This window comes from Ptychodera flava, chromosome 7 (genome assembly GCF_041260155.1).
Source record: "Ptychodera flava strain L36383 chromosome 7, AS_Pfla_20210202, whole genome shotgun sequence".
In the NCBI taxonomy this organism is placed as follows: domain Eukaryota; kingdom Metazoa; phylum Hemichordata; class Enteropneusta; family Ptychoderidae; genus Ptychodera; species Ptychodera flava.
Genome location: NC_091934.1, coordinates 39877275 through 39889570, shown reverse-complemented (window position 1 = coordinate 39889570; position 12296 = coordinate 39877275). Strand labels below are relative to the sequence as shown.

At 38.8% G+C, this 12296-nt stretch overlaps 1 protein-coding gene across 1 annotated transcript in view; it reads right to left on the bottom strand.

Moving 5' to 3' along the window:
• Window positions 1–200: 200 nt before the first annotated feature.
• The window catches only part of LOC139136498 (teneurin-2-like), a 13245-nt gene continuing 1149 nt past the window's right edge, over window positions 201–12296 (bottom strand). Inside the window, exons 3-19 of the mRNA XM_070704222.1 lie at window positions 11912–12064; window positions 11409–11526; window positions 10692–10916; window positions 10346–10449; window positions 9408–9556; window positions 8806–9020; window positions 7249–7616; window positions 6591–6837; window positions 6148–6232; window positions 5699–5804; window positions 5098–5324; window positions 4631–4883; window positions 4065–4238; window positions 3485–3561; window positions 2887–3037; window positions 2418–2495; window positions 201–2189 (exon numbers count right to left, since the gene is read on the bottom strand). Coding sequence (XP_070560323.1) covers window positions 201–2189; window positions 2418–2495; window positions 2887–3037; window positions 3485–3561; window positions 4065–4238; window positions 4631–4883; window positions 5098–5324; window positions 5699–5804; window positions 6148–6232; window positions 6591–6837; window positions 7249–7616; window positions 8806–9020; window positions 9408–9556; window positions 10346–10449; window positions 10692–10916; window positions 11409–11526; window positions 11912–11977 — 4632 coding nt within the window. The 5' untranslated portion in view covers window positions 11978–12064. The remainder of the gene's footprint in view (window positions 2190–2417; window positions 2496–2886; window positions 3038–3484; window positions 3562–4064; window positions 4239–4630; window positions 4884–5097; window positions 5325–5698; window positions 5805–6147; window positions 6233–6590; window positions 6838–7248; window positions 7617–8805; window positions 9021–9407; window positions 9557–10345; window positions 10450–10691; window positions 10917–11408; window positions 11527–11911; window positions 12065–12296) is intronic.

Genomic DNA, 12296 nt, shown 5'->3' with positions numbered 1-12296 from the left:
ACAGACCGACCTAGATGTACATCGGATATTCAATCAGATTGGACTCATGTAGCAAATCCTGTGTTAGTAGCGGAGCACAAAATATAAAAATACCTAGGATAAAAAATAGATTCTGGACGTAAAAGCTCAAAACAGATATATCTGTGCAAACAATATTATTTCAAAAACAGCCGATTACAATCACTTCTGCTGCTCCAATTTTAGCGGCCATAGCATGCTTTCACTCCTGCTTTTGCTCCGACACCGAATTTTTTCTTTTTTCTTTGTTTTCTCGAAGAAGTTAGGTCCATTTGTGCTTGATATGTTCCTTCACTGCCTTGCTTAAGTTTTCCCCTTCCAAACTGTACCTCTTGGAATGTTGTGGTTTCCACGCATGGTCTCTTGTCCGGCTGAAATTTCAGCGCGGTCCTGCCTCCGATGGAATATCCAGGAACAGAGACAGAAACGTCGGCGAAAATTTCTGATGTGAATCCCTTCTTTGGTGCGCCTGAGTCTATTCCAAATGATGTTCCACCGACACCGAGACCTGCTTCAGCACAGGCAGACCAACCATTTCGATCAAAACACAGCTCTGCCCCTCCTCCAATGATATTGTAAAATGTACCGCCTATACAGAACAGACCCAAGGGATCACGGAGATTAATCGGGTCATTAAAGACATACTGATACAGGTTCGGCTGCTGGCTACTGTACAGACTCGGGTCACGTGACGTCCAGCGGCCAATGCTAGCATCGTAGTCACGGTAATGGAATCTGGTCAGGGTCGTTTTAGCGTCAAAAATGCCTCCCACATAACCAATAGGTACAAATACACCAGGAGCCGAGTCGGACAATAACACACCGTACGAATCTCGAATAATCATCTTGATTAGACTGCCTTGTTCGTCAAATACCGCCATTGGAGTACCAAGATGATCACACATTACGTAACTGATAACGTCTTCTGTTACCATGGCGAAAAGATGTCCAAGCTGGTTGTAATAGAGAGCTGTCACAAGTTCTTCCTCACCATGGACGACATGAGTGACCCTTATTGCATTGGCTGGATCACCATAGAAATACCGAATCCCTTCACCACTTGATGAGTCAAAGCTTTCTATCAGCCTGCCTAAAGCATCATATCTGTATTCTCTAGCGTAGAAACCATTTTCACTAGCTTTTTCTAGCTCACCTCTTGCGTTATAAGTGAATGCAGCAGATCGTTTTCTGCGAAGGAACCCGTCGTCCGTGAAGTTGAATGTCAATGAGTCAAACTGTTGTATTCTATCGTTGTCATCGTAGAGGGCGCTGTGCTGCTCTCTCCCTCCAACACCGCCCCAGGAAACCCGATTGCCGTTGATATCATATTCATAATGCTCAGATGCTTGGCCGTCTGTTGAGACATCAACGAGCTGCCCATCATTATCGTACAAGTATTGATTTGTATAGTCATCCTGTGCGATCTTCACTGCCCTTCCAGAAACTAGCGACTCCCCATTATAAGAAAGTCGGTAGGAAAATACCTCGTTTGAGTTAATCATGCATACAATGTCTGTAATCCGTCCATTTTGGTCATGTGTGTAGGTGCATTCTACCTTTGAATCAGAAATACGCCGAGTATTCGGGGAAATGTCGGACAAGTCAAACTGTCCATATTTGGTCATAACGCCAAAGTCATCGTATTCCATTGCCATTTCATACCTCCGCCCATAAACGATGGCTCTGATTTGATTAATTAAGAACACGTTGTTGTATTCGTACACATAAGTGGCAGAAACTTCACTGCCATCGGATACGATCTGTTGAGTTGGCAAGAAACCGTCATAAGAATATTCGATTATTGAATGTTTGTTTTTTTCGTAGTATCTGTTAACATTGACAACATTGTTGCTGTTGTCTATATAAGCGAATCGGATGAAATGCTTGTCAAAGGCAGCTGCCGTTAATCTATCAAAGTCATCATACCAGTGAAATACACAACCTAGCACAAAATGATATGTGCGGATCAAATCAGAATCTAAGTTATAAGTTGACAGGTAGATAGTTTGTTGCGACACTGGAGCCTTGTAGAGCTCGTCTCGAGTTTCAGTCCTGATCCGTGTCTGCATCCGGTGCTCTGCGCCACTCGGCATCATAATTTTGAAAAAGTTGCCAGCATCGTCATAGAGGAACTGGTATGTTCGCCCGCTGGGTAAGATTAACTTTGAAAGCTGTGGAAAGACAATAAAGATGACATGGAGATAGGAATGAACAAAATTACAATCGACTTTTAAACTTTAGTGCTTTCTGGTCTTTTTACAACAACCTAATGGATGTGAATTTGAGGATGTCATGATATGAACAATGCAATCACTTAAAACTCTTTCTGTACTATTTGCGACCTATGAGAATGACTTGCGCGCCAGTACTGCACATAACATTATAATTTTATTATTCACCTTTCCATTTTGAAAATATTCAAAGCGGGTTTCCAATCCAGACTTTGTTCGTTCACTGATAATGTTGCCATGGTTATCCTGAAGGAGCAAGTTAAGTAGTCATAGAACTGCATCTTTATCTTGAACACATAAGCACGTACAGGATGCTGTGCTCAAATAATGCCAATTATCTCCCAACAATTCTTTTCGACACGAAATGATACCATGGCGGTCAATATATCTCAAGTGGACGATAAATGTCAAAATACTCCCATGTAAGATTTGAGATTTATGTCTGAGCGATGGATACATTGCAGTGTCGCACCTTGTGATGTATAGCATTTTCCAGGTGGCTACAAATAGCAATATTGTTGTTTGAAATATAAGCAGTGGGTATTTCGATGTATTGTCCATATCATAAAGAACTAATAGTATTCAGCCTCAAACTGTATGCGTGAATTTGTGTGTTTTTTATATGGCGAAAGGATACATATGTGTAGTCGAGCCACATCTCCCCTTGTTTCATACGCTTTACTTCCTCCGATGAATCTACATACTCCAATGTGGTATCTACAAACCCGGTGGAAGGTCTTTGGATTCTAACTGGCCTGTCCATATCATCATAAATAATTCTCTCTCGTCTACAATAAAACATTTCTCGGAATCATTTCTTGTCAAACCTTTGGAACCGGAAATGTCCCGATACAATATTAAAGATCCGTTAATCGTATGGTTCGTTAGTTTTACGCAAAATGTATATTCGATACCTCTATTGCATTGATGTAATCATTTTCACAATTTTATGACATAAACAGTCTTATCTGCTATCAGTCAGCCATTGCCTGACAAACGTAACTGATGGTTAGGGAATCCAATGGAATGACAGATCCCACAAATGATTGCATATTACTACACTTAGACAAATACCAATCTAGAAATTTCACTTTTCAAAATACTCATCTATAAAATTCAATTTTGAAAATACATCTTTGAAATACAACTTTGAAAATAGCTCAGATATCGCCCACTATTTTTGTATGAGCTACATATGCATGTTACAACCATGAACCAATACATAATATACTTACATGTTTCCGTCAACTGTCAAAGTGCTTGCTCTATCAGAATAGCTGTACTCGGTGGTCGATATTGTCTGGTCATTTACCTTGTACACAAGAAGAAGTGAAATTTAAACGCTTTAACATAAAAAACATTATTTCATTATAACAAAATTAATAATACCTATGACCTTTTTCGTCCAATAGAAGCTCACTGTAGCCCTTTCTTGCTATGGCATTTTAATTATAACCCTATATAAAGTAAGTGAAAATAAGATAACTTGTCGCATTGCACATATCTTTATATATTCTTGGAATGAAATCAAATACGTGCGGATTGCGACATTTTTTTCCAATTAACTTGTTGAAAAAACTAATTTTTTCTTCAATATTCATCACTTGTTGTTATTGTTTTTTGGGGAAAACTTTCGCTGTATGATTAAAGCAACGGCTAAGACTAGTGAAAACAAACAGCGTTTCGCAAGCAGTAGCATCCTAAGAGGTTGCTTTGGTCTAAGATAATGCACATAGCTAGGCGACCAAGAAAACCAATTTCGCCATCGTCAAAAGACTGCATCAATTTGATAGATGTTAGGGTTTCAATAGTTACCTTTACGTGTTGGCCAATAGTCTGCAACGTAAGAGGGTCATCCGGGACATCCAGTGTTGCAAAGTGGTCATTATCTATTCGTTTCTGCAGTCCAGAAGGTAACACCGTTATTGAAGTACCCGGCAGTGAAACTTGTGACCCCCAAACTGGATGGGGAGCTCCGGATTCTATTGTCTATTTCAAAGGAAAGGAAACGTATCACTCGTATATTTTGTCCATTGGGTAATGCACAGTTTCTTTAGGTACACTTATTTCATAGGATCTTTCATAACATTGTAAGCATTGTTCAGGATGTTATGTCTGCTGAAGTAGCATACTTTTAAATGTTGAAGCATTTACAGTGATTATATACTTGTTAGTTCCATAGGCTCAGATTGATAAAGTGATCTTTCTGATCTGTCTTGGTTGACAATTTGGTATATTATTTTTGTGCAATCAGTTGCCATACTGAAGAGTGTAGCATTCAAATGCTCTGTAAACTATTCTTGAATAACATCATATAAGATGGAAGTTTTTCAGTAAGATATCAATTATAGCACAAAGTATTAAAGGTAACGATGACGTACCATGGTGCCATCGGGAAATGTTGTCTCTGTTATCCCTTCCTGTACTTTGCTGATCACCTCATGTGTTTTCCCTGCCTTTGTTTTATAGATCTTCTTTATTTGACTTGATGAGGACTGTGTTTCCACACTCTGCTCTCTGTTCAGTGACGTATATGTGGTGACGGTATTTGAAGTGCTGCCTTGGAAGTTACCGTAGAGCTCACGCCGACCTAAGTTGTCGTATTGGGCAAATACACGCCCGTTCTCGTCGTACCTTCAAAAGGTGATATTCCATGAGAAAAGTGAAATTTTAAGGGCCTGCTCTCGTGGAAGGTAAAGCGGAGACTGATACAAATAGTTAAATATACAAACTGACTCATATGCTGATCAATATGTGCATATGAACCACAGTAAACAAGTGCATCAAGATATAACTGGCTTTTACGTATAATCGGCCTCTAAAAGGACATTTAAAGCATTAGTCTTACGCTAAGTAGTGACTGAAGCCATCCGGATAATTCACTCCCCGAATCAGTCCACCGTCTTGGTAGGAGACTCGTGTGATTCCGTCACTTGGATCCGAAAAGAAATCCATAAGGCCTTCAGCATTCACTCCCAATACAGTTCTGACGCCTTTTGGGGACACTATTGCATGGGGAATACCATCTGATAACCGCTCCACCTGGACGGAATTATTTTTCCAGTCTGTCACTTTCTGATGTCACAAAAAGGAAATTTATTTATCATGGAGTCTTCATCCATAATGATGTCATCAGAAATGATATCAAATGGCGACTGCTTTGTGACGATATCGATTCATTCATTACTATTTTAATGTCACTGAACCCGTTGATTTATCGCGGTGCTGTCAACTTTCTTATCGTCCGAAGTTGCACACAGTGTGTTCCATCAATAGCAACGTACACTACGATCAAGTTCGATAGCAAAGTTTTACCGAACACAAAGAGCAGATAAAAAACAGATCAAGACGGAGGAAACATAATAGTCTTTGGTGTAAGAACATTTCTTCTGAGGGTTTCATACATTATGAAGTTTTTGGAATGTAATGTCATACGTAGCGTAACTAACCTGTAGTAGGCCATCTTCGTTGTATTCGAACTTATGGACATCTCGTCTTGTTTTCATGTTAAACGTTCGTAAATGCTGTCCTTGTCCGTTGAAAATGAAGATGTCACTGTGTAAATTGGAGGAAAATAGAACAAATTACTTTGAAGAAACAACATTTAGATGGCACTTTAAAAATTAATATCACGCACGTCCAAGACAAACTTCACTTGCTTTGTAAGTAAACAAATTTATGCCAGTAAATATTTTTGTGGCGAAGAAGCACAACAGGGGCACGTCCGCATTGTTTTAGAATTGAAAACATATCATATTGAATCCAATTCTTTGAACGCGGCATTTACATGTACAGTAAAGAAAGCTATACATCCAAACTTAAGCACTGTCTGATCTTATTATATATAGTAAGCTTTTTGATAGGCATGCATAACAGGTTTAGAATTTTCAGACATTACTTTGGATCTGGTCCAGGAATGAGGTAGTTGTCCACTTCACCGACCTTTGGGTGACCAGCTCCCATAGAACGAACCCTGAAGTTTCCTGTAATGAAAAAAAAATATTTGGCTCTCACGATGTCATTCTGTGAGCATCCTAAAAAGAATCATCATAGAGAGTGTGTTTATTTGCTATTTGAAAAGTAACAACGCTAAGAAACAGAACCCTTCAAAGTTCTTTTCTTTCTATTAGAATTAGAGTAGAAAGACACTGTTATTGTAAAAGCCACGGTTATAACAAGCAGTTTTAGGCCAGCATTACAGGTGTTTTGTTCGGCAACTTTTACAAGCAATACCAGTTTCGAAAAGTCATAATTCTAAGTTCAGATTAAATCTTTGACGTGAGAAATGGCGATTTTTCTGTATACACGGATGAAATTACACCAGTGAACCTTGCGAGTTACCTTGTTCAGCGATGTACAATTCATTGCTCGGCGTTAATGTCACCATGGCCGGTGCATACATCTGACTTTTCACCGCCGATGCACCTTCACTGAAACAATTACAGCCCCTGTCATCGCATGCACAGGAGGACGCCTGCCCAGCTACAGGGTAGACCCCACTACCGCGTCCATGTGCTCGTACTCGGTGGATATACTTGAAATCCGTTTCGCTGATATACACGGTACCATATGGTGATACTGTGATACCCTGCAAAGAAGACAAGTTGATGAAAACGAATGCTTGGAATCTTAATTCCGTATTAAAATGATAAATGACTGTCTACAACCACAATTGATTCAACAGACTTGGCGTTCACGAGAAAATGAATCACTTGTCGTGTGTCTGCTTTTTATCAAATACAAATCATGAATACATGCAATTTTATCATTTAACTGACTCTACAAATACCTGCAATTCTTGTATTTATTTCATTTTCTGAACTTCGGTATGAATGGTACTTCTATTAACATATTCACCACAGGATCACACAGTAACAGAGCCAAGATAAATGAACTTGCAATTTGATTATTTAATTAAATATTTCATTTTATGGGCCGGATTAATACAAGTGATGCTGAAATGCATCGCTGCGGGCGCTATCGAGTGTAGTTTACGTACCTGCGGGGACAAAAGTCTCGCATCTAACGCCTCCTCCCTGTCTGGATAACCAGTTGGTGGATAAACTGGGGGTCGTACTGGAGTGCGTCCTATGATTGGTCGAACATTGCCTTGTTTATTCAAGGTAAATATAACATTGCCATCTACGATGTACAGAGTATCGTCTTCTGCGTGGACAGCTATGTCTGTAGGCCAGGTCAAGGTGATGTCATTCATCGGAGCAGTATAATAGTCACTCGATTTCTCAGCTTCATGTTGGTCGATAAGGTTTGTGCCAATATAGGCTTCAATGATGCCATCACTTCCTATTTGGCGAACTCTCCGATTGTCCACTATGAAGACATCTCCATCTTTGCCAAATGCTATGCCTACAGTGTACAAATAGTTGACCGAGACAGGGGCATGGAAACTAAGCCTTTTGTTAAACTCATTACACAGCATTATAAGGAAAACCATTGTATTTGGACGTGCAGTTGCGTGTACTTTCTGTTCAATGACATTTTAAGTTAAAGGTAGAATGCGACTCCAGAACAGATATTCTGACACTCAGACTTTTACATTTACAACATTCTTTTGGCCTACCACTTAAGGGGCTCATTTTGAAACTTATTTAGTAAATAAAGGTTTCACCGGCTTAGTTTTGTGAAAATTGGGAACTGCATTCCTTCATAGAGAAAAAGCATGGATGCCGCCATTTTGAATTTCAAATATCGGTCAATTTTGGGTAGTTTTTCTACAACCAAAATTCGAAGGTGACCCCCGATTTTCATGAATTCTTAATTTTAAAAGAGAATGGTTGAAAGTTTGCTGAAGAAAATTTGAGTAAAAAGTGTTTTACTGTAAGTCTTTCAATTTTTGAGGTTCAAGCTGCCTTAATATTCGATATACCGGTACATATATTATGTAGACATGCGCATAAGTTTTAAAGAGAAGATATATAAGTTATGTAGTTACCATGGCTAATGAAAGGGCAAAATTCTGTATTTGAAAAACAAATTAATGAAACACAACTCCGTACTATCTCGACAGTGAATTTCGTCATCTTGTGAATTCTTCAGATTGCAAATGATGTATGTATCGTGACAAAACTAAAAAAATCCTGGACTTCAATGAAAACATGCTTCACTATTTAAAACATCAGTCAAAAATGTTAAACCCATGTAACCATGTGATGCAACTGCAAGCTGTTGTTTGGCAGGATTGAGAATGCTGTCAAGCATAGATTTATCATCGTACGTGATTCATAAATATGTGCAAAACTTTTTTAAATCTGCTTTCTATCTAGCCCCATGTAACATAGGGCACAGCCCCTCTACCCGTTATGGCTAAAGCAGCCAAAGAAGCCTTGACATGACCCGCTGAACCTCTGATATATGTTGTAAAGGGAGGTTTGTAGCAAGAGCTCCATAGTGTATACAGCCAATGAAGTTCGACTGGTCACGTTAGGATAACTTATGACTGAAGATAAAAACATCCAAGCCGTTGTACACATACGGGAATCTGAATCTCATGGACTCTTACTTTGAAAACGGATAAATAGATAGAATCCGAGAATACCTTTAGGAGTGTTTAATTTTGCATTAACAGCCAGGCCATTGTCTCCACAACCATTCTCCCAAGGTGGACATCGTTCACCTGTGCCGGCAAACACTTTTTCTTCCCCAGTGCTTGGATCGATGTACAATACTTGGCGTCTTGTACTGTCAGAGATGTAGAGCAGGCCAGTCCTTGGATTAACTGCCATATAGTATCGTTGTTTTGGTCTGGTGTCTCTGTAAGCAAAACGGCGGTGAATAACATTATGCTTCCATGGTTAAATGCATCCCATCGTAAACCACAATCAACATTACAGTTTGCGTATTTTCACAACATGGAAACTTTATATTCCACTCTTCAATGTATAGATATTTGCTTGCTTAATGAGACTAAGTCGTGTATATTTGTATAATTGAAATTGGCAATAAATTGTTTCCTTTTGGTTGAAAATAAAATCTTGGGTTCTGCGTTCGTTTAGTACTCTAATTTAAATATGCTTCGATATGTTTGAGAAACACTGATGAGCTTCGACTGTCGCCTGGTGGTGAAAGAGCACTACATTGACCTTATATTCTGAACGTGAAAAATCCGTTATTGCTGAAAATAATTAAATGTGTACTTACACCAGTTGTGTGACGGTAGATACAGTTCCGTTTGGCCAGATTCTTCTGATAAAATTGTAGTCACCAAGAAAGACACTACCATCCGGTGAAGCAGCTACAGCAACAGGCAGCCTAAGTTCCGTGTCTTCACCGAAGCCCTCACCGCATGTCTGATAGATATGAATAATATGTAATCGCTATTATTTAGTGTGGCATTGAAAGTTTGATACTTTTTATGATTCCTTGACTCGTTCGATAAATTTGAAAATCTATGCAGCTATCATGAACCACAAGTGTACTAATACATGTAAATATTGTGAAAATTCCAACAAGTGACAAAAGACTGGGCCATTGAAAAGTTAAAGGGATATAGTCGTCGGAACTGCGCCTGTGCGAGTTTCTTGTTTACGAACAATGTATTTCGTGCACGATATCAAGTTGCACTTCATCATCATAGCTGCAACATTTAAATTATACGATGATAGATTATGACAGACATGTTATAACTTTCATCAATCACCATTGTGCCTTGCATACATTGTTGCCATGGGTCGTATGGGCCCCATACGACCTTTGAGCGCAGTTCCGACGACTATATCCCTTAAATATGTTTTAATTTGTATGTGCCTCGAAAGTAAAAGACTTAATCTTTTGCTCAAACTTTCTTCATTGAAACTTTCAACTATTCTCTTACCAAATCAATGATAAAAGTCAGGCGTCACCATGCACATCTTGGTATCAGAGGGAGAAAAGTCATCAATTCATCACAAAAATGGAGGCAGGATGATTGTTTCTATTGCATAACATATATCCGTAATTTGTTACATTACTCAAATGACTTCAATGAAGAAGCCAATTTCTGCTTTAAAAATTGAGCGACGACTAATGGTATGAAAGTAGTGCAACTTATCGGCATTGACAATAGCAGTTCATCTTGCATATACAAAAATTGAACTTACCCTACAATCTATACCTGCACGTACTGCACTTCCTGCAACTGTTTTCAGGACTTTGTTTTTGTCTCTATATCCAATCACGTCACCACTCCCTGTGTGTAACGTTCCTACAATACAAGTAAAGTGAATGTATATATATATATATATATATATATATATATATATATATATATATATTATATATATATATATATATATTATATATAATATATATATATATATATATATATATGCACACACACGCAAACAGACACACACACACACACAATTGATGATGGTACAATAATCACATTGACAAGTACCTGGAGTCTTATGCTACCATAGACATTCTGAGCCAGGGGGAACCTACCAGCAATAGCGTCATAGCTGTGATGGATGTCAAACGACCACCCTCCTAACCCAGGATTCAGCAAGTTCCTTACGACATCCATTTCTCGGTCTTCCCAGTATGTGACCGCTCTGTCGCGCCTCGCTAATGTACTCCTGGTGTCGGCTTGACTCAGGCGATTGAAACTCTGTTGGAACTCAGATCTCACAGGATAATATTGCAATCCATACTTATAGCCAATTTTCACTGTAAGTGATTGTGCACACAGTTTATATATTAAATGGAGCTATAACTGTATTATTATATTATATCAGAGCGTCAAGTATGCGAGTGCGTCGTTAGGATTCGACAATAGTTCACATCTCAAAAAACTGTCGTAAAGTGGTAATACAGCAACGCTAAAACGGGTCCCTCCGAAGGTTAATGCCTAAATACACGCCGTTAAAATACCATGGGAAATTTGAAATCAGGACGAGAAATGATTAAACACATGGGGATTATTTTCATAAAAGAGCATACTTCAGAACATGTTTAGATTATTCGACTGGATCATTTAACCTGACAGGTGATCCTCGAAAGGTAACACGCGGGTGACAACAGGGAGAGGATATTTCCATGCGTATAGTACGCTGGGTAAGTGAGATATACAAACAGGTAGCGAAAATAATTGAAGCCGCTGCAGTCGGGCTCCATCAAAAGAATTTTATTTTCTGCATTCTCAAGCAATTAATACCTAACCTTTTGCCTTCTCAGACCCCTTTATTGCTCTACCATAGGTGTCCTTTCCATCCCAAACAATCGATTCTGTAAGATTTGGACTTGGTGTCAACTCCTTGGTGAATGTTTTCCCGGCAATCTGTGACACAAAATGCACACATATGTGATTGAGAACTATACAATAGTAGAGTTCGTCTGCGGGTCATTGGCTTTCATAAATAAACAAGTTTTCGGCTACAGCAATTTCATGTGGTGAATCTTCTCCAGTGGTGTACAGCAGGAAGGTAATGGTTTATAATAATCCCCAAGTTCCTTATTTTGTGTTGTTTGAAAGAAAAGAAACTTTGACATTACAATGCAGTTGTTTTGTATATTGCTCTTATACACATTACAAAATATTCTTGCCAGTTTTGCCAATACAGGAACAAACAAGAGGATCACTACTAATAGTTAGGTATCGACATATAAGGTATTAAATAGACTGAAAACGTCATTTGTGGTAGCACAGGGAACAATATTCTCACCGTTACTTCGACGACAACTTTCTGCATGATGCTTGGCACATTGTCGCCGGTTACTGGTATTTTCATGAGTGACTTGTACCCAGCATGTCTGTTGTGATTGTACACAAGGTTCAAGGACGTTCCAGGGATTGGTTCATGTATCGTTCCAGGGCTCTGAATTAGTCAAAAGTTCGAAGAATCTTGGTGATTAATACGATAAAAAAATGAAAAATGTTCATTTTGATATGCCAAATGGCTCATGCCAGTAATGCTGATCAAAGTGTGTTTCCGGATCTTTGAATTACTGCATAATTACCCATTAATATCCAAGAAAAATAATGTCACAATTCCGACCTCATGACAAACTATTGTCCCCATAAAAAGTAAACCTTTTCTTCAATTAAAT